Genomic DNA, 24,264 nt, shown 5'->3' on the forward strand with positions numbered 1-24,264 from the left:
TTTATAACACAATGAGGCTTACCATATATGCTTTCCCCATAATCCTGTGAGGTAGCTAGTATTAAGAATTATTCTTCTCATTTTACATATAGCTGCTGATTGAATGTTAAAATTGAGTTTAAGAAGTTAAGTGACTTACCCCACATCATGAAGCTGGGAGAGTGTTAGGGAGATGGGGCAAACAACATAAAAACCTCAAGGTTGGGTAAGAAGGACCCAGAAAGAATAAAGAATTTGTCAGGGGTTGGAAAAGGGACTCAAGGAAATGCCAAAGAATGACTTAGCTTATTACATAGTTAAGCCCCCAATCAAACCTGAATGAAAACTCAATCTCTATAAGCCCTACATATATCTCGTCACTGACCAATACTCAAAAATTCCCTCATAATCAGGCACCTTGGAAAAGGACCTGTTGCACCACCTAAAATTGAGAGATAAGATAGCCATTAATCTGACCCTGGAAGTTCCTTTCTTTAATTTTTTTTTTAAATTTCAATAGTATTTTATTTTTGTAATTATGTGTAAAGATAGTTTTCATCATTCATTTTTCTAAGATTTTAAATTCCAAATTTTTTTTTCACACTCCCTCTCCCAAGACCACAAGCAATCTAATGTGAGTTATACATTTGCAATCATTTTAAACATATCCCTGGAAGTTCCTTTCAACCAGTAGGGCTGTTGCTGCTAGCACAGTATGAGAGTTCTCAGTAGGGTTTTTCCTTTGAGTTATTGGCTGAGATTTCTTTTCCTGTGTGATTTCTGGGAGATTTAAAAGTCTTAATAGAGCTAGTAAGTCTTCACAATTGATGAATGCCTATGAAATCCAAACTTGCTCTCCTTTAGTAAGCATTCCCCAGAGGAACCTTGATCATGTCAGGAGAATTGGAGAATGTGAAAAACACTTAGCATTATTAAGTCATTCATCCTGTCTCTTTTTTTAGGACCAACAACAGCACCAACTTACTAGCAAATTATTTACTCCAAGTCTTGTCTCTTAAAATGGATGCTCCACCTTCCTTTCTTCTCCCAATAATCTGCTTTTGTCATTGAGAAGAACACATTAGGACCAAGCTGCCTTCTGTGTGTAGTGATGCCCCAGATCCCTTTTCCAGAATGAAGCCAGGTCCATCTCCCCTTTAAAGTTGTAGGGGAGCCTCTGGAGAGATGAGCTATCTTTTTTCTAACATTCCTAGACTGTGTCTTCATTCTAGGGTATTACCATCCCAAGGCTATTCAACCAAATAATATTAGTTAATTTTTCAAAGATATGTTTGCTTTAAAAACAATAGCAAGAACAGAAATACAAACATTTTCCTCAACCCCTGAAAGATAAAATAAAAAACAGGATAAGGGTCAGGCTCTGATTAACATGGTTTTTTTAAATTTCCCCATCCTCCCAGTTCTTACATTATAGGCAATCAATTAATGTCAATCCCCACTCTTTTCTCCATAGAAAATTACATTTCCACCATTACAAAAGTTTCATCCCTACCATAGATCTTGATACTTAGAGATCACCCACTATCTATGATGTGTAAGACCAAGTTAGAGTTCCTCAATTGTTCCCCAAATGACCATGCCCAGCTTCTCTGACCAAGGTCAGTGTTCACATCATAGTTTGCAGCTGGTAGCTTGTAAATATGGTGGGATTTTGGTTTAAAGCAAGATAAAGTGAAAAACTCCTCTTTTCTAGCCCAGGGTTAGTCTCAGCATGAAAATCAAGTTTCTGCTGGAAAAGATATGGGATGATGGGGAAAACAGAGGTAACATGGTTTAGAGCTGTGGCAAGTAAGGGAGATTTAAGGTTTATCAGCTACTTGCCACATAATAAGCCTGTGGGGCAGGCAGGTTGTATATTATTATCCCTACTTGACAGATAAGGAAACTGAGGCTTAGAGATATCAGTGCCTGAAATCACACAGTAAATTTCAAAAAATGAAACCATGAGCAGAAATGGTCCCTACTGACTGCAAAGCCAGTGTGTTCTTCCCACTATTCATGTTTTCTCCTCATGAATCATTATAGAAGATAAGAGAAGTATGTTGGATCCTGCCCTTAAAGATGTTAATTGAGAGAAAAGACCTATAGGCATAAAACAGTAGTACTTCCACCACTGCCTCCCCCCTAAAAAAGATGAAGCCTTCCAATAGCAGCTTTACTCTCCTTTGCAGTATTACAATATCTAAGAAGAGCAAAGGAAAATAGTTTAAATATTGGGGCATAGAAAAGACCAGCTAAATTTAATGCCAAAATAAGCAGATTTGAACAGATTTGGGGGCAGAGGATGATCTGCAATTCAGGGACTATTTAGAAATATTCTGTACATTGCTTGGGAGCAAAGTTCAAGAAATCAGACAGCAAACTAACTAACTCAGGATGAGATCAGTACCAACTTTATGCTTTTATCCTGCTCTTTCTGCTATAAGCCAGAAATAGAAAAAGAATGTGGAGGGACCTAGGATCTCAGCTTATTCTACTTCAGAATCATTCCGATTCCTTCCTAAATGCCTAGGAATATTATTCTATGAAAAGACTAAAAATAAGGCCAATAATCTGGGGTAAATCATATGGTTGGACTAAAGCTAGATTCCAAGGATGCTTCCCAAGTTCCTAGGATTCAGATCCAGTTCTAAGACCAATTGCCAGTTTTGAGACTTCAAAAGATCTATGATTTCATTGATGACCCTCCACAGATCTCAACCTTTCTTTGCTTTAATTGATTGTCTTTATGACTTATCACTGACCCCTGCCTGCTCCCTCCCCGCCCCTCGGAAAAAAATCCTTATTCAACATCTCTCTCAAGAATCCTGGGTTATCCAACTTTTATCAGGAAATGTCAGAAAGACTCAAGGGAAAAGGCTGATTATATGGCACTTTCAGGTTTGCAAAGTGCTTCATATGTTATCTCATTGATTTCATCAACTCTATGAGATAGGTACTATCCCCATTTCATAATTAATATTTAATGATTTATTATCCCCATAATTACATAATTATTCCAATAAATAATTATCTCCATTTCATAAATGAGGAAACAGGCTGAGAAATGGCAAGTGATTTGTCCAGAGTCATACATTAAGAAGTGTCTGAGTCAGGATTTGAACTTCAATATTCTTAGATATTCAATCCCGACTCTATATTTACCTTGCCTCTTAGCTGCTTTAATGAAAAAAAAAGTGAATTATTAATGATAAGTTTTCAGCCAGTGTGACAGGTTAAAGTTAGAAGGGAGATTTAGAGGGAGTGGAGCCTTCCTGGAAGGTCCATGGTACCTATACATAAAGCCAGTTTTGATCTTATCTAGAGAATCAGTTAAACTTTCTCATTCCCATTATTGACACTAATATCAGTAATTTTCCTTGTCTCTCAGTTTCTGCCATAGTCACAATATGATTTACAAAAACAATAGAAGATACTCAATCGGAATTCTCTTTTAAGCCTGTCTTAACAATTTGGTGAGGGAGAATTTGAAGGACCTTTTTTGACATCCATGCTAATGACTCTGTAATTGTGGGTATGGCTTTCCAAATGAAGTGTGAAGAACTCATATCTGTCAACAAATGCCAAATAGGTCAGCCTCAGTACTGCGAGGCAGCTCTCAGGTCAGTGATAGAAGTTGGGATGCTATTACCTCACTTCAGGAAAACTGAGGAAGAGAAAAATAAAGTTTAACAAAGACAGATCTTAAAAACAAACATACAACAGAAAAAAACCAGACCTTTTGTATCACCATTCCTTCCCCCAGTCCTTCTAAATTCAAGGCAATTACTGTTAATTAAATATGGAATTGTTTGCTATAATAAGCACATTAGTTTTAGATCAAATTTGTGCTGGAGTTGCACTGTTGATGTGCTGATTGAACATTTTGTTCATAATGCTTTGGAGTCCCCTGTATAATCACTGTGCCAGCATAATAACCATTTTATAGGACAGGAAGCATGATTTTAAATTATTATATAAGTTGAAAGTTATTATATCTTGGTTTTTATGGCATTTGTTAGTCATATCTGCAATTTATTGCCAAGGCCTCAGGAAAATAAGCCCCAATTATAGAATTATTTCTGTGAAAAAATGGTAGGCTCTTATGATATCATTTCTAAATATGCATTGAGGTAAAAAGTTGGGAAACTGTTATACCCAATGTAGCAAACATGAAATGTGATGTGTAGACTAACTACACACATCTCTCTAAACCCAATATGAAATGGACCTGAGCCCTTGATTGCTGGGAACTGATCTCTAGATCAGAGCAGACTCTCTCTATCTTAGATCCTTCTTTGGGTCATTTCAAAGCTATAACTGGGACAGGGTAACTAGGACTTTGTCCTAGAGCACAGAAAGCACTTGCTTAATACCTAGTCAGCAAAAATAATTAGTTAAAATAGGAAACTAAGGTCATGGACTCACATGAACACCTGCCCTGTGCTCTGAAAATCAATATTTCAGTCTTCTTCAAGAACCACATTGTATAACAATGTTCTAGGGTCTTTCTTTCCCTCAGGAGGGATATATCCAAACCCTTACCCTTCTCTCTGCTCAAATGAGGATGTGCTTTGTGCTATTTACCATAGCACAAAAATTTCTGTTTCCAGTTCTGCTTTAGATACATACTCTTCTCAGTCTAGGATGGAATCAGAAAAGGTCTTTAGAAAGAGGAACATTGGAATCATAATTTTGCCAAGACCCCAGCATGTTCTGTGATCTGTTTCCTTGCTGAGGGTTAATGATAAGTTATTGGGACCATCTTCCTGGCTTTTGTGTTCTATAGCCATAGACCACCTCACAGTTTTGAGCTTAGAGTGCTCATGATTTTTGAGAAGACTAATTTCTGCCCTTCTGATCCTCTGATACATTTGTACTTCCTTCCCGTCCCCTCTTCACTGTCAATATTTTGGCACAGGCAACATCCCTTCAGAGATAATTCAGGGGAAGTTCTTGAACCAGGTAATCCCTCACATATATTTGTAGGGGAAAAACTGTATATAGTCATCAAGCCTCTTGGCTATCAGTCATACCACTAAGCTCACTGAAATAAATGAGTACATCATTCTAGGGATTCAGAAAAACACCAATGTCCCAGACTGGGAGATTTTAAAAGTAGTGAAATCCCCAGTCTTATAATCTCTCTCCCCCAAGGTGACACAACACTCAGATACATCATGAAAATGTCCATGGCATGTTGTAATATGTTACTTTTGGAATACATATATGATGAATAAGTGATGGAAGGTATCCTTGGGGTCTGGAGGAGAAGATACGAGGATAAAGAAGGTGTTTATATTCATCGTAGTTGGGAAAAGCAGGAATGAATGTTAGCTTATGTTTCTGACTAAGCCTTCCCAGTTCTCTGTTGGGCAATATCATTGGTGAGTGGGGACACCTGGAGTTTAAATTTAGTATGACACACATTCTGTAACCCTGGTGGACTTGGAGAATATTAGAATGGAGAAGGAAACTTAGAGGTCATTTCACTTTATATTTGGGAAAACAGGCTCAGGGAGGGGGGAAGTATTTTAACTAGGGTTTTAAAAATAAGCAGATGATTGCAGTCTAAAACTAGTGATTTTCATTTTTTAAACTATACCCTGGCTGTAAGGTTTTTGGTGAATAGGCATTTGACTTATATTTTCTTGGAAGAAGGACCTCCCAGAGGTAGAAGTTCTATCTACCAGGGCAGGTTTATACCTCCTCTAAAATTTACAGCTTTAGACAGTGACCTAGAACAGGGATGTCAAACTCACTAAACCTACGTGCGATTCCCTGTTGACTGTGTATTAACATTTTATTGTTGTTGTTCAGTCATTTCAGTCATATTTGAATCTTCATGACTTTATTTGGTCATTTTTTAAAAATTTCTTTGGAGGAGGGGATCTTGATAAAGATACTAGAATGATTTGTCGTTTTCTTCTCCAGCTCATTTGACAGATGAGGAAACTGAGGCAAACAGGATCACACAGCTAGTAAATGTCAGAGGTCAGATCTGACTCCAGACCCAGAATTCACCATCTAGCTGCCCATATTAACATTATCTATATTCTTTTATATTTTTATTCATTTTGTTAAATATTTCCTAGTTACATTTTAATCTGGTTCTGCAGCATATTGGCAGCCATATGAAGGGTGTCATATTTGACACCTTTGGCCAAGAGCATTGAAGTTTGAATGGCTTGTCTGGATCACCCAGCCAGCATGTGTCTTGAGGCTAGACTTGAACCCAAGTCTTCCAGTCTTGTAGTTCCTCTCCTTCTGCTGAAATAGTGTTGAAAGCAGAATGAACATTAGAGCTCATTCACATCTATAAAGATGAGAGAATAGAAACCCAGACTGAGGCAGAGACTTGCCCACCTCACTCAGCTTCTTCCTAGCAGTGGAGCCCAGCTGGGACAAGAACCTCCTCAGCACCTGGAAACATGATGAGCATGTACTAAATGTTTATGAATTAATGAAGGAGGAGGAAGAGGAAGAAAAGGAGGAGAAAAAGGAAAAAAAGGGAGGAGGAACAGAGAAGGAAGAGGAGGAGGAAGAGGAGCAACTTGGGCTCCTGATTCAGCTGTTCAACACATACTCATTAAATGATTCTCAAGTTCTAAACACTAGCAATGAAAAGACAAAAAGGAAAAGGAAAAAAAAATCTTTTCTAGGAGCTCACATTCTCCTGTGGTCTAACATTCTATCTACTTTACTACACTAAGTGAGAGAATGTAAGGTCATGTATGGTCATGTAAAGTCAATATGTGGACTTAATCTGGCATTTCTGTGGCCAGCAAGAAGATTCCTCATGGATTTTATGGAATTATGGATAATTATTAAGGCTGCTAGATGATTCAGTGCATGGAATCCCAAAGATTTGAGTTCAAACCATCCTCATGCATTTATTTAGGTGTGATCACTTGTATGATTCTAGACAAGTCACTTAACCTTGCACCCTCATTTTCCTCAAGTATAAAATGGGAATGAGGATAATAACATGTCCCTCCTAGAGCTTTTGTGAAGATCAAATGAGATAAAATATGGAAAGTGTTTTACAAACTTTAAAGCACTTTTCATATTAGTTGTTTAGCATCCTTACACACCTTCTGCATTAGGACAAGTATAGTAGATTGGCTTCATTAAGGAAGTACAATGGGATTCTCACACTATGGGAAGCATTTTTCTAGGATGAATCTCATCTGAGATATAACAGGGAGGGGACCTTGGTGTTTTCCAGAGACAAGAACTTGAGTCAGAAAACAAAAAGCTGAAGAATGAGCTGAATGAGCTGAGAAAGGCAGTGGCCGACCAGGCCATGCAGAACAACTCGACCCATGATGTCCAGGACAGCTATACCCTTCTGCTGAACCAGCTCAAGTCAGCCAATGAGGAGCTGGAGGTTCGCAAGGAGGAGGTGCTCATTCTCAGGACCCAGATTGTGAGCGCTGACCAGAGGAAGCATACTGGCAGGGGCATGGTAAGGCATTCAGCCTGGGGGGGAGCCCAAAGATTAGATAATGGATAAGGTTGGGCTTATTCCCTGTTAACTTTCCCTTCCCATTGAGCCATGGCTATCCCATAATACTTAAGACTTAAGGAAGGTAGCTTTGATTTCAGAGACTCTTGCCTTGGGATCCTTCCTGAAAGAGCTGGTGACCTTTCAAGGTTGTTCCTACCCTACAGATTCTAGAAGAAGGGTTTCAGGTTATGAATGGTGGCAACTAGGACCATACATGGTATATGAAGCCTGTGTAGCTCCAATCCTCAGACTGGAGGAACCCAAAGGAAAATGGCTTTATGTTCCAGAAACCCAACTAATCATTATTTTTTTTCTTTTGCCTTGAATTATGCCTTTCTTTTTCAACTCCATTTTCTTTTTAGGGGAAAGAAATTGTTAACTTTATTTTAAAACTCTAGGTATCTGCTGTCTGGCCTCTGTACTAGCACAGCGAGAGGTTATCTTCTCTTCCCTTTTTCTATTTCCTTCCTTGGCATGGGGAATCCAATTCAGCTTCTAAGACTCAACGGTTGGGAAATGGAATAGAGTTGAGCAAGAATAAACGCAGGGACAGATGGGAAGACATGGGGGGAGGGGGACAGACAATTTGTTCTATTCCCTGGAGTCAGTTGAGCAAAAAGAAACTAGGAATAGGGAGGAGATGGGTGTGAAGGAATGAGCAGTTGTGTCCCCAATTTTTCACCTGTATCTTACACTCCTGATCTCAAGCTCTTTACAGGGAGACCCCAAATAAATCCTTAGGATACTTCATAACAAAGAAGACTTGAGGGGAGGCAAGAAAGGGAATCTCTCTAAAAGAGCCAAGAAATTAACACAGCTATGTCCAACCTTTTCATCTCCTTCTTTGAGTTTTGCTTTTAAAAAGGGGAAGGAGGTATTTATTTTATTCCATAGATGAATATTACCTTTTAAAGTAGCATAATAGAAAAGTACTTGACCTCCTCCCAAAGTATCTTCCTAGAGGAACAGTCTTATTTAAATTTATCTTATTTAAAATACAAGAGCTCATATTTTTCTGAAGTTTTCACTTAACCATATGCTTATATGTAGAGTTTAAACTCCATGACAGCTGAGTCATCTTTATTTGTCTTGGTCTGTCACATTTCTCTCTAGGAGCCAAACATTAATGCCCGAACCAGTTGGCCCAACAGTGAAAAGCATGTGGACCAGGAAGATGCCATTGAAGCCTATCATGGGGTCTGTCAGACAAATAGGTAAGTCCTACCTCCCAGGAGAAAGAATGGAACTACTTTAGCTCAGACAGACATTACACTTTCACCAAGTACTTGTTCCATGCTCATTGTGCCAAATGTTGTGATGGATAGGAGAGGAAGGAAAATATTCTTGTCTTCAGGGAACTTTTAGTCTAGTTGGAGAAAGACTCGTATACATGAAACAACCAGAGCTCCACTTTTACATAATGGGGGAAAAGAGCTTCCCTATAAGGCTGAGGAGGAGGGGCAAAGAAGGCAACCCCTAGTTGGCTCTTTGGCCCAATTGAGCTCTTCCCCATTGGACAAGAGGGTAAAGATGATTCCTAAGGTTTCTCCAAGTTCATGTGTTCTGTTCTTTCTGTGCTAACCCCAGCTAGTGCTGTGTGACAATATGACAGGTCCTAGAGATATAAAACAAAAGAGAAATAGTCTGACCTTATAAAGAGACTTGGTTTGCAGTATGCACACAGATAAGTAAACAGCCATGAGGGAAAAGTGTACTCACACTGAAAGGAAGATCTATTGAGGATCACAGAAGACTCCACAGGATATTTAAGAGCTGGGATACGCCTTGAAAAACAATAAAGATTGTACAAGGCAGAAAAGAAGAGGAAATACATTAGAAGCCTGGGAGATAGCAGTTGTGAAGCCACAGAGATGAAAGTGGAATATTGAGCTCAAAGCATAGAATGGAATTTATTTTCTTTTTTTAAAAATCCATTATTTATTTTTTAATTTTAACACTTCTCTTTTAAAGAAAGGGAGGCAGGGAGGAAGGAAGGAAGGAAAGGAAGGAAGGAAGGAAGGAAGGAAGGAAGGAAGGAAGGAAGGAAGGAAGGAAGGAACGAAGGAAGGAAGGAAGGAAGGAAGGAAAGAAGGAAGGAAGGAAGGAAGGAAGGAAGGAAGGAAGGAAAGAAGGGAGGGAGGGAGGGAGAAAGGAAGGAAGGAGGAAAGGAGGGAGGGAGAGCGGAGGGACGAAGGGAAAATTGCACTCAAGAGTTCGTTTCTCTTGCTGGAGGTAAAGAACAATTTTCATCATGAGTCCTTTGGAATTATCTTAGATCATTGAATTGATCAGAGTGGTCCAGTCTTTCCAAACTGATTTTCATTACAACACTGGTGGTACTGCTGAGTGATCTCCTAGTTCTTCACATTTCACTTTGTATCAAGTCCTATGTGTTTATATATTTCGTCCCCTTCCACCAGTTCTTATAGCACAATAATACTTTATCACAATCATATGCTACAAGTTGTTCAATCATTCCCCAATTGACGAGCATACCCTCAATTTCCAATTCTTTGCCAATGCAAAATAGCTATTATGAATATTTTTGTGCACATAGGTCCTTTTTCTTTTCCTTACTGATGCATAGACAGTATTAGTATTTTTTTAAATATTTGATTCTGTTTTTTCTTCAGGGACTTACATATTTTTATTTGTTTTCTTTTTTGTTTATTATAGCTTTTTATTGACAAAACATATGCATGGATAATTTTTCAACATTGATCCTTGCAAAAACTTCTGTTCCATCTTTTCCCCTCATTCCCTCCACTCCCTCCCCTAGATGGCAGGTAGTCCCATACATGTGAAATATGTTAAAGTATAAAACAGTATTAGTGTTGCTAAAGCAAAGAATATGCACAATTTGCCTTTTGGGTATACTTCCAAATTGTTCTCCAGAATGTTTGGAGAGAACTTCACCAACAGTTTATTAGTGTACCATTTTCCCTCATTCCCTCCAGTATTTGTCATTTTCAATAGGTGTGAGATGGTCCCTCAGAATTTTTTTTAATTTTCATTTTTCTAATCAATATTGATTTAGAGCATTCTTTCATATGACTTTAGGTACCTTTTATTTCTTCTGAAACTGCTTGTTTATATCCCTTGATCATTTATCAATTGGGGAATAGCTCTAGTTCCCTATGTATTGAGAATTGATACCTTTATCAAAGAAATTTACTATGTTTTTTTTATATTACTTCATTGTCTATAGTATTTATTACCAAAAATGTAGTTTTCCTGATTATCTCTTTCAGTTAGGTCTATTTTTACTCTTGCTTTGTCTGAGATCATGATCACTTCTGCTGCCTTTTAATTTTATGTATCTTTATTTTTCAAGTATGTCTCGTATAAACAACATATTGATGAATTCTGGTTTCTAATCCATTCTACTATCTGTTTCTGTTTTATGAGTAAGCTCATACCATTCATAATTACAATTGCTATGTATTTCCCTACATCCTTTTTTCTTCTGTGTATCTTCTCTCTTCTCTGTCCCTCCTCAAAAGTCTGCTTTCTTTATGACTATTGCCTTCCTTAATCTTCCCTCTCTTTTATCATGTCCTCTCTCTCTCTTATTCCTTTCTCTTCCTACTTCCCAACTGAGTAAGATAGATTTCCATGCCCAAGTGAGTGTGAATATTGCTCTTTCCTTTTTGAACCAATTCTAATAAGAATAAGGTCCAAGCATTGCCCACCACCCCAACATTTTCCCTTCCACTATGAAAATCTCTTTCTTGCCACACCTCTTTTATATGAGAAAAATTTCCCTCCCCTTTCCCCTTCCTGCCAGTTCATCCCTCTTTTTCATTCCATTTTTTTAGATCATACTAATACAATCGACTCACATTATGCTCTCTATATAGGCTCCTTCTTAAGAGTTACATGTATCATCTTTCCATATAGGAATGTAAATAGTTTGTTAAGTTCCTTATGATTATTTTTTCATATTTACCTTTTTATGCTTTTCTTGAGTCTTATATTTGAATGTCATATTTTCTATTCAGCTCTCCCATATTTTCATCTGGAATGCCTAAAGGTATTCTATTTCACTGAATGTTCATTTTTCCTTGAAGGATTATACTCAGTTTTATTGGATAGGTTGTTTTTAGTAGTAATCCTAACTCCTTTGGTTTCTGGAATACCATATCCCAAGCCCTCCTCTCCTTTAACATGAAAACTGCTAATTCTTGTGTATACCTGACTGTGACTACACAATATCTGGGTTGTTTCTGTCTGGTTACATGCAATATTTTCTCCTTGACTAAGGAGCTCTGGAATTTGATTATTCATTTGGGAACCTTTTTTAGGAGGTAATTGATGGATTCTTTGATTTTTCTAGTCTACCCTTTGGATTTAAGATGTTAGAGCAGTTTTACTTTATAATTTCTTGAAATGGGCTCTTTTTCTGAACATGGCTTGGATAGATCAATAATTCTTAAAGTATCTCACCTCAGTCTATTTTCCAAGTTAGTTGTTTATCCAATTATATATTTTACATTCTTTTCCTTTGACTTTATTTTATCGTTTGGGTTTTTTTGATGTCTGAAATAGTCATTAGCTTCCATTTGCCCAATTCTAATTTCTAAAGAATTATTTTCTTTAGTGAACTTTTGTACCTCTTTTTGCATTTGACCAATTTGCTTTTTAAAGAGTTTTCTTCACTGATTTTTGTATATTTTTTTAACCATTAGACCAGTTATGATGTTTTCTTCAATATACCAAACTAATTCTCTTTTCATAATTTTCTTGTATCATTCTTGTTTTCTCAATTTTTCTTCTACACTTTTGTCTCTTTTTTTAAAACTTTAAGGAATTCCTGTGGGGTTTGGATCCAATTAGCATATTTTCTTTGAGACTTTTTTGGTAGCTATTTTCACATTACTATCTTCTTCTTCTAAGTTTATGTCTTGATCTTTCCTGACACATAGTAGCTTTTTATGACCAAGTTCTTTTTTTTAAATTATTTGCTAATTTTTCCATTCTGTTTCTTGGCTTTGCACTTTATGTTAATGTTGGTTTCTGCTCATCTGGGAATTGGGGAGATATTATTCTGAGTTTTAGGCTTTTTTGTGCTGCTACTTTTCAAAGTTGTTTGTCTTTATAATGTTGTTTCAGAATAAATTTCTCTCTTGGTTCTATCACTTTGCTTTGCATTAATTTATGTCTTTCTAGGTTTCTCAAACTGTAATTTATCGTTCCCTTTTATCAGCACAATAGTATTCTATTATATTTAAATACCATAATTTGTTCAGCCTTTCCTCAATTGATGGACACCCTCTCAGTTTCCATTTCTTGTTTAATAAATCCTCATTGCATGAAAAGTCAACTTATTTAGATTTCAAAATCGATTGTCAAATCCTTGTTTACCTAAGGTGTTATTTAATCAAGGGTTAAAGCAAGAGAGATTTACTCTCTGAGGAAAATGGGATCCTTGGAGCAAATGGCTTGGGGAATTAGCAGAGCTGAATTCCAACATTTTTAAATCCCAGCTTTGACATCTGTGCCAGCCCTGGGACCTGCATGGAATAGTTAATCCCTATAAAGATGTTTCTTCCAAATGGGACTGAAACCTTGCCCAAGATTATATAAAATCAAGGAATCAGATAGTCTACAGGTATTGATGGCAAGCATGGCAAAGTAACTGAAATACGGGAATTAGAATTGGGAAGATCAGAGTTGAAATTCTGATTCTGACCTTTATTTGCTATGGACCTGTGGAGATAAAGCTGACTTGGAATCAGGATGACCAAGCTTGAATGTGTCTCTGACACTTACTAGTTTTATAATTTTATTTTAGTATATGTGCTGCCGAAGCAAGGATACTACTAGTTTTATAATTATGGACAAGTTGCTTCACCTGTCAGAACTTCAGTTCTCTTGTCTGTAAAATAGAGTTCTGAGGCCCCCTCACTTCTAAATCTATGCTAACCAATCCTTCTAAATGTCTGTCTCTTCATCTATAAAGTGTAACTCCTTCCCCATGAGTGAGATTCTGACAAGAGAATGAGTTTAAATTTCTTTGCAACATTGTAAAGTGCTGTACAAAAAACCAGCTATTATTGTATACCTTTAGTGCCAGGTATTCAAAATCCATAAGAATGTGTAATATGTCATTATAGTGAAGTTCTTATTGGTGCAAATAATGAATTTCCTTATATGATCCCACATATTTAAATCTGTACTCTTTTCAAAGTTGTAATTACATGAAATATAGTTAACTTATTCTAGCCCAGTAGAAATATGCAGTACAAATTTGAATAATATAATTACTTCTTGAGATTTGTTATTTGTACTAATTGGACCCTAGCTATAGTACTAAATGGACCCTAGCTATAAATGAAGGAGTGAACCTTACCTTAGCACAGTTCACTTGTACATACTTCATGAAATCATAATGATTTTATGTTTTTAAAATATTTTATTTTTCCAAATATATATAAAGATAGTTTTCAACTTTCATCTTTGTAAAACCTTGTGTTCCAAATTTTTCTCCCTCCTTCCCTCTACTCCCTCCCATAGACAGTAAGCAATCCAATCTAGCTAAAACATGTGCAATTCTTCTAAACATATTTCGTCATTTGTCATGCTGCACAAGAAAAATCAGATCAAAAGATAAAAAAATAAGAAAAAAAACAAGCAAACAAACCACCACAATAACAAAAGTGAAAATATTATGCTTTGATCCACATTCAGTCTTCATAGTTTTCTCTCTGCATATGGATGGTTCTTTCCATCCCAAGTCTATTGGAATTGCTTTGAATCATTTCATTGTTGAAAAAAAGCCAAGTTCATTACAGTTGATCATCACATAATCTTGTCGTTGCTGTATATAGTGGCCTCTTGGTTGAAATCATAAAGTTTTACAGCTTGAAGTACATTTGAGAAAAATACAAACATGAATCATAAAGAGAATTAGTCCGCTACACATGGTTAGCTAGCCAGGAATAGAACTGTAGCCTGAGCATCTTAACTTAATTCACTGGTCTTCCCACAGTGATCCCTAGTCATGATTTTTCCAAAGAATGGCAATGATAAATGTATTCTTTTTAAAAAGTATATATTTATTTAATATTTTCCCAGTTACATTGAAAACATTTTTTTACATTTTTTAAAAAATGTTTGAGTTCTAGGCTCTCTCCCTTATCCTCACCCACAATTAAGAAACTGCACATGAAGTTATGAAAAACATTTCCAGAAAAGTCAAGTTAGATGAATTTATTCTTAAAGAAATAAAATTATTCTCAAAGATGGGGGAGAGATGTAGACAGAGAGGGGAAGATAGGGAGAGGGAGAGAAGGGAGAAAGAGAGGGAGAGAAGGGTGGAAAACACAAAAAACTGAAGGTGAATCTCTCGAGTTTTAAACTAAGATCCAGATTTAGTCATTTTAAATTATCATGGGCCAAGATAAAAGTACTTAGATGATAAAAAAAAAATGTCATATGTGCTTGGTCCTCACAAATCAGCAGTGACATCCTCCTAATCTTCAGAGGCTTGCTGTTATCAGTTTCCTTTTTATTACCTCTAAACACCTGGCAGGATACCAAGCTTCAGCACTGTATTTTCTCAGGGACAGTTTAATATCCTGAATTTGTGTCTTTCCTAGTAATTCCCTAGTAATAAGGATGATGATGATAAAATTTAAAATAGCTTCTATTATAGTTAAAATAATTCAATTCTCAGTAAGCCCAGCCCACAGAGTAGAAATGAATAACCTCTGAGGTGGAGTTAAACACAGGGTAGGAACTATTTATATTACCTCTCCCCCCCACCAAAAAAAAAGGTGAAAAATAGGTTCCCCAATGATTAGGTGCCTTTCAGGTAGCTGTGGGGTATTTTGTCTCCAGGCCAACCTGGCACATCTGCCTTGAAGTGGAAAGAACTTTATGACTGCCTTGGTGCTCAGAGAGGGAGAACAAGCAGATGCATAAGATGGCAGAAATCTGATAACATTGACTAATGATTTCTTGGATTCCTGCCCAGGAGGGCAACTCACTATGCTAAAAGCTGCTCTCAGCAAACCCAAGATTCTTTAAAAAGAAGAGGAATTTATTTTCTCCTAAATACAGCTCCCTCTTCCACATTATAGAATTTTATGTTTTAAACATAAATTGTGTGCTGTGTAAGTGTATAAAGAACTTTTTCCCCCCTAACATTGATGTTTATACTCCCATAGAGAATGCCTATTGATCCTTGTATCTCTATCTTCCCCTCCAATTTATAGACCTGGGAAAGAGAAAGCACAGTTTTACAACTTCATTTAGAACTAGTTGGGGAAATGCCAAAGAAGTTATGGTATATGAAAGTGATGGAAAACTATTGTGCTGTAAAAATGATGAAAGGGATACTTGCATCAATCCTGGGAAGACTTGTATGAATTGATATGGAATAAAGTGAGCAGACCAAAGATAATAATCTATACATTAACAACAATAATTATGAACTAACTGTAAAAAGACTTAGTATACCTCAGATCAATTCAGTGACCCACCACAACTCCAAAGGATTTACGTTAAAAAAATATTACTTAACTCACCTCCAAATAAAGGACTCATAGACTCAGAGTTCAAATTAAAACATTTTTCCTTTTTATTTTGCCTTTTATTTTCCTTGGAAACATGGCTAATGGGGAAACATGAAGATAGGTATAAATATCATATTTCTTGCTTTCTCAATAAGTGGGGCGAGGATGGAGAGAAGTAGAAAATTTGGAACTGACAATAAAAATTAAATTATATATTTTTTAAATGTGGGGGAAAAGGAATTAATTTAGAAACAATTATAAATATAAGCATAGTATGTTGGAGAGAGAGTTGGCCAGGTTAGGAAGATATGGGCTGAAATCATGTTTCTGTCAAATACTATGTCTGTGACCTGGGTCAAGAAATTTCAATTCTCTGAGTCACATTTTTGAAATGAGGTCTTGAAATGAGATATTGAAAACAAAATCTTTCTTGATCTTCTCATAGCTATCTTTCCCTCCCTCTACCTCACCACCATTATAGAGTCAGGAAGGAAAAAAGCCAAAATTAAGATTCATCTGTAAAATAAGAATAGATTAGCTGATCCCTTTTAGCTCCAAAATCTATAATCTTGTGGTCTGGGTCATTTTATATTGTATTGGAAACTAAGGCACAGAGAGAGGGAAATAACTTGTTCTTTTTTTTAAAAATAATCTTTTTTTTTTCAATTAACAAGAACCTTTTTTTGGAGGCAATCATGATTGAGTGACTTGCCCAGGGTCATATAGCTAGTATATGTCTGAGTTCAGATTTGAACTCAAGTCCTGATTCCAGGACCAGTTGTTCTATCCACTCCACCACGTATTTGACCTAAAAATTTTTTAAATTAAATATTAATAAGACTTGATCAAGATCACTCAGAGTTAGGAGCAGAGTTAGGAGCAGAGTTCAACAAGAACTGAACTTCTCATTCAATGTTCATTCTACTGGGTCACCTTTCCAACTCAATTTTGCCAGAGTGGAGAAACCCTATAGGGCCAACCATTTAGCACAGTGACTGTGCTAACATGGCCCTAGGGCAGCAGAGTATTCTATGTAAAAAACAGCTGTTTATTCCTTGCTCTCTAGTATATATATGCATGGCACATATATGTATAGTACATGCATCCATGATATGTTTATGCATGATATATACACAGATAATACCATGATGTATATACACCTTATGCAAGTATACATGACATGACTCATGGTCTGAGCGGACCTTTTCTTACTAAGTATAATTAACCTGGTTTATTAATAGGGGAGTATTTGGAATGAAAGGGGAATTTCACTGAGATTTGCCTGAAGTCTTTATGGCACACGTGTAGTTAGGTTTAGACACCAGACTAACAAACCCTCTTCAGGTTCACGTTAACTGGATAAAATATGGGTGAAATGGATCTTCTGAATTCTCAGATCTGGGTATAGAAATAATTCCTTTCACTATACCTGCTTAGACACCTATGATTTTCTCCTGGAGTTTAAAATGCCCTAATGTTTCTGAAAAATGCTGCAATTGCCAGCAACAACATATGCTTTTACTGAAAAACAGGTTGTCAAGTGCTACAAATAATTCATGTGTTTTGTGACCATGTCTGAAACTTCTGATGTCTTGGGTTCCTCATTTCACAGAATGAAGACTTCTTGTATTCCCAATGTCTTTGTAAACCAGACCAGGAAATAGGATAGGGGGAAAAAAGTGAAATCTAGACAGGCAGTTCCAGAAGGTTTCTTTTTTTTTAGAGATAAGAATTTTATAATCCCAGTCCTAGAAAAGACCTTGAAAGGTCGAATGCTCTAACCCCATCATCACTAAGCAGATAACATTTCAGCAATGTAGGAGAAGTGATTGCCAGTTTTTATTTCTGCAGGGCTCCTGGGATAGAGGTTATATCACATTTTTTGCAGACCTATTCTAGTGTATTATCACATTTATATAAAAGAATTTTTGGTGTAGACTATAGAATCAAAAGGGCAATTAGGAGTGCAATAGATACAGTGCTGACTCTGAAGTCAGAAAGACTTAAGTTGAAATGTGGCCTCAGACACCAACTAGCTGTATGATCCTGGGCAAGTCACTTAAACCTATTTGCCTCATTTCCCTCATATATAATATAAGCTGAAGAAGGAAATGGCACATCACTCCAGTATCTTTGTCAAGAAAACCCCAGATGGGATCACAAAGAGTGAGACATGACTAAAATGACTGAAAATAAAAAGTAGAATCATTAGATACAAACATGTATATGTACACATATGCATTTATATTTATACGTAAATCATTCTATATACCTATCACTGTACTGTGTAATAAGAAAAGAATTTGATAATTTTAGAAAAACATGGATAGATTTGTACAAAATAAAAAGTCTGAGTAGAACAAAGAGAACATTGTATATAGTAACAGCACTATTGTTTTAAGAACAACTAGGTCATTCTGACCATTATAAATACCCAAATTAACAAAAATAGAACCAGAGCTGGAAAGAAATCCTTGAGTTCATCTGAATTAAGTCCTTTACTTTTCACTGTATGATCCTGGGCAAATCACTTCTTCTCTCAAGGCCTCATTTTTCTTATATGTAAAGATAGAGAATGAGACCAAATTATTTCTAATGTTCAGTCTATAATTAGACTTGTCTAATTCTAACCTAAAGAATCCTTTGATGTCACTTAGGGGGAACTTATAAGGGAAGGGGACAGAAGTCCAGTTTCCTGATTTTTAGAAGAATACTGCTATCCAATCAAACATTATTACGATTTAAATTTGTCAAATAAATAATGTTCAGTTGATGTCTGAAATATTGTCATCATGTAGAAGGCCATCAGCAAATATGAGTTGATTGATTTAATTCCTAGATTTATGCTTTTTATAGTTTCATAGAATTGTGTTTTCTAATATACCCACTAGGTGGCATTTTAGAACAACAATAACTTAACTAGGGAAATCAGAAAAATCTTTCTCAGTTTTTGGCTGAAAAAAAAAATCCAAAAAGCTCCTTTGTCCTTTTTACCCCTTAACTTTCTTCTCATTCACTCTATCCTTTCCTTCTTCTATACCCTTCTGATGATAATCCCTTCCTTTGATAAATATCTGAAGCTCTGATATGTCTTGAGCCATTTCTGGGTCAGGTATACTGAGAAGCAAACTACACTATTGAAAACTTTTAGATTGTATAAACCTATCCAAAAAACTGCAAGATCCTTTAATCTTGCAGATGTGAAATAAAAGTTAATTGTCCTCACCAAAAATTAAAAGTCATAGGAAAATAGATCTAGAGTTAGAAAAGATCACAGCATCAGTCCATTCCACCTACCCTACCTTGTTATAGGTACAGAAGCTGAGACCTTAGGAGATTGTATCTTATCTTAGTTAATAATAAAGTCAGAGACACAATTTAAACCCAAGTCATTTGATTCAAAACTAATGTGTCTTCTACTGTGCTGCCCTTTCAGGTCTCCGCAAGACTTTCTTTAGTAGAGAGAGCAAGAGTGTTCTCTTCTAGAAGGGAAAGAAGGAGAGGGGAGATGGTAGGACTAAAATATGGTATGGATAGAATGCAGATAGTCATCTATAAGGTTTGAATGAAATAGTGCTAAAGGAATTCCCACCATCCCCCAAATAGGTCTTGCGTGGTAGGAAAAGCAATAAGGAGAATTCAAAGAGATCTGGGTTCTGCTTGATCTTTGGGAGTTCGGTTTCCTCATTTTACTTGTCCTGCTTTTCTTTGAGGGGTTGTTGTGAGGACTGAGCAAGACAATAGATGTGAAATCAGTGGAATATTTCTATGCTTTACGATATCAAAAGTCACTTTTACTTCTGAAAGTTTGTGATCTTTCCTCCAAAGATCAGCCACTTTGACAAATATTCCCAGCTATATCATTGCTTTGGGTTAAGGAATGGCTTTAACTGAAAGACTCCAGTTAAAATATTATATCTATAAAATATATTACCTAGGCATTAGCACTTATTAATCTAGCTTCTTCACCTGAATGTTCTGCCAATCAATATTTCAAATCCAGTTGTCCAAAAATATCATTTTTTTTTTCATTAAACCTGTTCTTAATAATATCACCATGTCATTAAGTCAAGGTTACTACCATTCTTTTCCTTTTCTCCTATATTTGAATATTTCCATGTTTTGTGACTCATTCCTCTTATTGCCCATCAGTTGTTACCAAGTCCTGCTGTTTCTACTCTTGGAGTCTTTTGTTACTCCCCTTGTTTCTACTTTTACTGTTACCACCCTAGGACTTGCCTCATTGCCACAACTCTGGACTATAGTAAGAATATCCTAACAGATCTCCTCCCCCTCCACTTTTTCTCCCTCTGACCTATCTTCCATTTTCAGAATAACTTCCAGATCTTGTCAGACCTCTCCTCCACTAAAAAAAATCTTCAATAACTTTTCATTGCCTTCTGAATATAATCAGTATTACTTTGCCTGGAGCTCACAGTTCTAGCACTGTCCATATTTCTATGCTGCTTTCATTCTCTCTTCTCCATATGCTAGTATGTCTCTTTATATACCAATTATGACATTTGCTTTTTCCATGTTCATGCTTTTGCCTATACTATCATATGTATATATATATATACATATATATATATATATATTCCCCTAGAATTCTCTCCTTCTCCCTCTTTACCTATTGAATCCCCATTCTTCCTTTGAAACCTAACTCATAAGCTAACTCTTCTAAAGAAGGGAGAAAAATGCTCTCACTCTCCGTCTTGTCCTTGGTAATGAATTTTGCCCCTTTTGCTCTATAAACCTCTAATGTAATGATGAATAGGAATCCTATTAGAAAATAAGCTCCATATTATTTTCACTTTTGTTGTTTTTTTCTTGTGGTTTGTCCCTTTTGTTCTGATTCTTCTTTTAAAACATGACTAATGTAGAAATATGTTTAATATATCTTAATTTTGATTAATATAACTAATTATATTAATGTAACTAATTAATATAATTGATATAATATTGAATTAATTTAACATCAGATTGCTTACCGTCTTGGGAGGGAAAAAGGGAAAGTGGAAGGGAAAATAGAAATCAAAATCTTATACAAGTGAATGTTGAAAACAAACAAACAAAAAAGCTAAAAAAGTTTTTTTAAAGAAATTTAAAAAGAAAGAGAATAAGCTCCATAAGGGCAATTACAGTGTATTATCCAATGCCTTTATTAGTATCTGTTGCCTCAAACTAATTGATAGTAAGTACTTTTGTAATGAATTGATCACAGAGAAGAAGAGTTCTGTAAATTCCTCAGCACAGAGTGTACCCTGTGAGAGTAGGGTGTGAGTTTGTGAATAGGGAGAAGAGAGTAGTAGTATGGGAATGAGAAGAGTCTGATATTCTAGGTACTATACAGAGATGGACAGATGGGTGGAACCGTTCAATTTTCAAATACGAGGCACTAAGTTGCTTTTTTTGCACGTAACTCTGAAGCAGTGCTTGGCATTAGGGCTGGCAAATATTCACTTGTCCTCAAAAATCTTAGAATCTGAGACAGGAAAAACATGCTATGAGATAGCCACTCTGAACAAAAGACACCAGATTTTTGCATGCATTCCTCTTTTTTTTTTTTTTTTTTTTTTTTTTTTATTTAAGCAGTGCCAGATTGTCTCAAAATCATTAACGTCATGAATCTGTAGGTGGTGAGGTAGTGGTGAATCATTCTGTCTTCCTGCTTGGCATTCTAAATCATTTGCTATATCATCTCGAGTACTCCCATCCCCTCTACCCACCGATGAAGTGGACTCTTTCCTCTGCATTTTGGCTTTGCAAGCTTTCCTTGCTCTCTTTCTCTCCCTGGGCCTTGGTCATTCAGGTAAATGCAACTCTGTGTGTGTGTGTGTGTGTGTGTGTGTGGCCTTACATTGTGCTTTGGGAGTTTATCCATCCTCCTCCTCATTAGGGCTGATTCCCAGAGGTACCACACGTAAGTTACCCTTTTCTTCATGTTTGGTGATGTGTTTGCCCTGCGTGGTTTATTTGCAGTAATCAAAGGTGACGATGGCATGAGGTACGAAAAGTCTGTTCCCCACATGGTTAACTAGACATAGAAACAAAGAGACTAATAATTCCCCCAGGTTTTGCCCCGCATTTGAGAGGGATGCGATAAGATAATGATCTTATCTTTCACTTACCTGAATGCTATCCTTCCATCTGTGCCCTTCCTGCCTTTATTTTTGAATCATAGCTGGGTTCGCTGGGCTTTCTTAACTTTCCCTTCTGATATATCTGTCTAACTATCTCTCTTTTCTATCTACTGGTTTCCTTTTTTTTTTCTCCTGTCCTTTATTTCTAGCAAGACTGAGGACTGGGGATATTTGAATGAAGATGGAGAACTCGGCTTAGCCTACCAAGGCCTAAAGCAAGTTGCCAGGTCAAATAATCTTGTTTCCTTCCTGCTTCTGCTCTGCCTGTTATGCCTGTTCAGCTATTTGTTCTGGCTTTATATTAACAAAAGTAGAAGTAGAGTTGTGGGTTACCCACCAAGACTTTTTACATGCTTGGTACCTGATGTCTCAGTCCTGTTCTCACTGTTCTTTTTGTAGCAGGATTAGAGCTGCCACATGAACAGGGAAATCATGGGAGTCTCAATACCTTACATTTGTCCAGAGCTGGAGTAGGCTTTTGTTTTGGTTTGGTTTAGTTTTTTTGCAAGATAATTGGGGTTAAATGACTTGCCTAGGACCACACAGCTTGTAAGTGTTAAGTGTCTGATAAGTGCCTGATGCTGGATTTGAACTCAACTCCTGACTTTAGAGCTAGTGCACCATCTAGCTGCCCCCCAGAGCTGGAGTCTTTTCTAAGAAATTCCATATATATTTTCTCCTTTAACTTTTATAACCTCCCAGTAGAGGCAGGATGGACATTTTAACTCCCATTTTATATAAATAAACTGAGGACCAGAAAGGATAAATAACTTTGCCCAACATCATATGGAGATTAAGAAATCCAGTTTTTTTCAATTTTTAAGACATAATTTTTATCATAAATTTAAGCAGCTTCCGCGATAGTCATCAAATAAATAAGAGACAAGAAGGAGAATTGGAATTGAAATCAATAGAAACCTGGGTTTTAGTTTCTTTGACCCATGATAATTATGTGATTATGGGCAAGCTACTGAATATCTCTAATCTTCCATCTCTCTTTTTGTAAGAGTAAATCTAATAACTTGCGTGGTGCCCGTCTCATAAGATGGTTATGATGGGAAAGTGAACATAATGCCCCTGTAAAATTTAAAGCAACTATTTTATCAATAGCAAATAATAACTATTATTATTACCAAAATAAGGAATAAAATCATGCATAAATTATTTGTAGTCTGTCAAGAAGGTAATGTTCATTTTAGCAAAAGAGTGGCAAAAATATCTTATTTGTTATGTGCCCTTCTGTTCATTTTTCCATCTGTGCTAAATTTTATTGCTCTCAAATTACAGTTAGTGTAGTGTACAGAGAGGTAGCAAGGAATGGCCCAGGGAATGGGGTGCTAGACAGCCTGGAACCAGGAATGCCATATAACCCCAGGCAAATAACTGAACTTCACTAAGCCTCAGTTTCCTTATTTATAAAATGGAGATAAAAGCACCTTCCTCAAGGAATTGTGAAGATTGAATCAAATGATATATATAAAGCCCTTCCTAAACCTTAAAGCACTGCATAATTTGTGAAGAGTTGTAATAGTTCTGTTCTGGTCCCATTTTCTTTGCACTACTCTTGCATGACTGACTCTTGGTAATCTCATTTGATGTTTTCTTGACAAAAATAGTGAAATGGTTTATCATTTCCTTCTTCAGCTCATTTTACAGATGAGGAAACTGAGGCAAACTGGGTGAAGTGATTTGTTTAGGGTCACACAGCTAATAAGTTGTGAGATCTTCCTGATTCCAGGCCTGGTGCTTTATCCATCGTACCACCAAGCTGTCCCTAACCATAGCAATTTGAGCCCCATGTTATGCAGTAGTTAGTTTAAAGGCTGTTGGTAGAAACCAGATTTGTATCTAACCAAAGACTTTGAACAGCCTTCTGGAGTCCACTGTGATGGAGACAAATCACTTTGGGTAATCTCAAGAAGGCTGTTTTAGCTTTTTTTTCCTTTAACAGATATTCTAAAACTGAACTAGGCTTTCACATGTTGGGCAGAAAGGCTCTGGAGAATCTCTAGGTATGAGGGGAGGAAAAGATGATTTCTCATTACCTAGAACCAAGGTGATGAGAGAGATGGCATTTCTGTTGAAGCCTCTTTTGCATTTTCTCAGGAGCCTG

The 24,264-nt window shown here is 36.5% G+C and overlaps 1 protein-coding gene across 2 annotated transcripts in view; it reads left to right on the forward strand.

Moving 5' to 3' along the window:
• MYO5B (myosin VB) overlaps positions 1–24,264 on the forward strand; it is a 497,816-nt gene that overhangs the window by 439,779 nt on the left and 33,773 nt on the right. Inside the window, exons 28-30 of one of the 2 annotated variants that reach the window (XM_031945960.1) lie at positions 7,208–7,447; positions 8,603–8,703; positions 22,301–22,378. In XM_031945960.1, coding sequence (XP_031801820.1) covers positions 7,208–7,447; positions 8,603–8,703; positions 22,301–22,378 — 419 coding nt within the window. The remainder of the gene's footprint in view (positions 1–7,207; positions 7,448–8,602; positions 8,704–22,300; positions 22,379–24,264) is intronic. The other variant, XM_031945961.1, reaches the window with a different exon arrangement.

The sequence above is a fragment of the Sarcophilus harrisii genome, chromosome 1 (assembly GCF_902635505.1).
Source record: "Sarcophilus harrisii chromosome 1, mSarHar1.11, whole genome shotgun sequence".
In the NCBI taxonomy this organism is placed as follows: domain Eukaryota; kingdom Metazoa; phylum Chordata; class Mammalia; order Dasyuromorphia; family Dasyuridae; genus Sarcophilus; species Sarcophilus harrisii.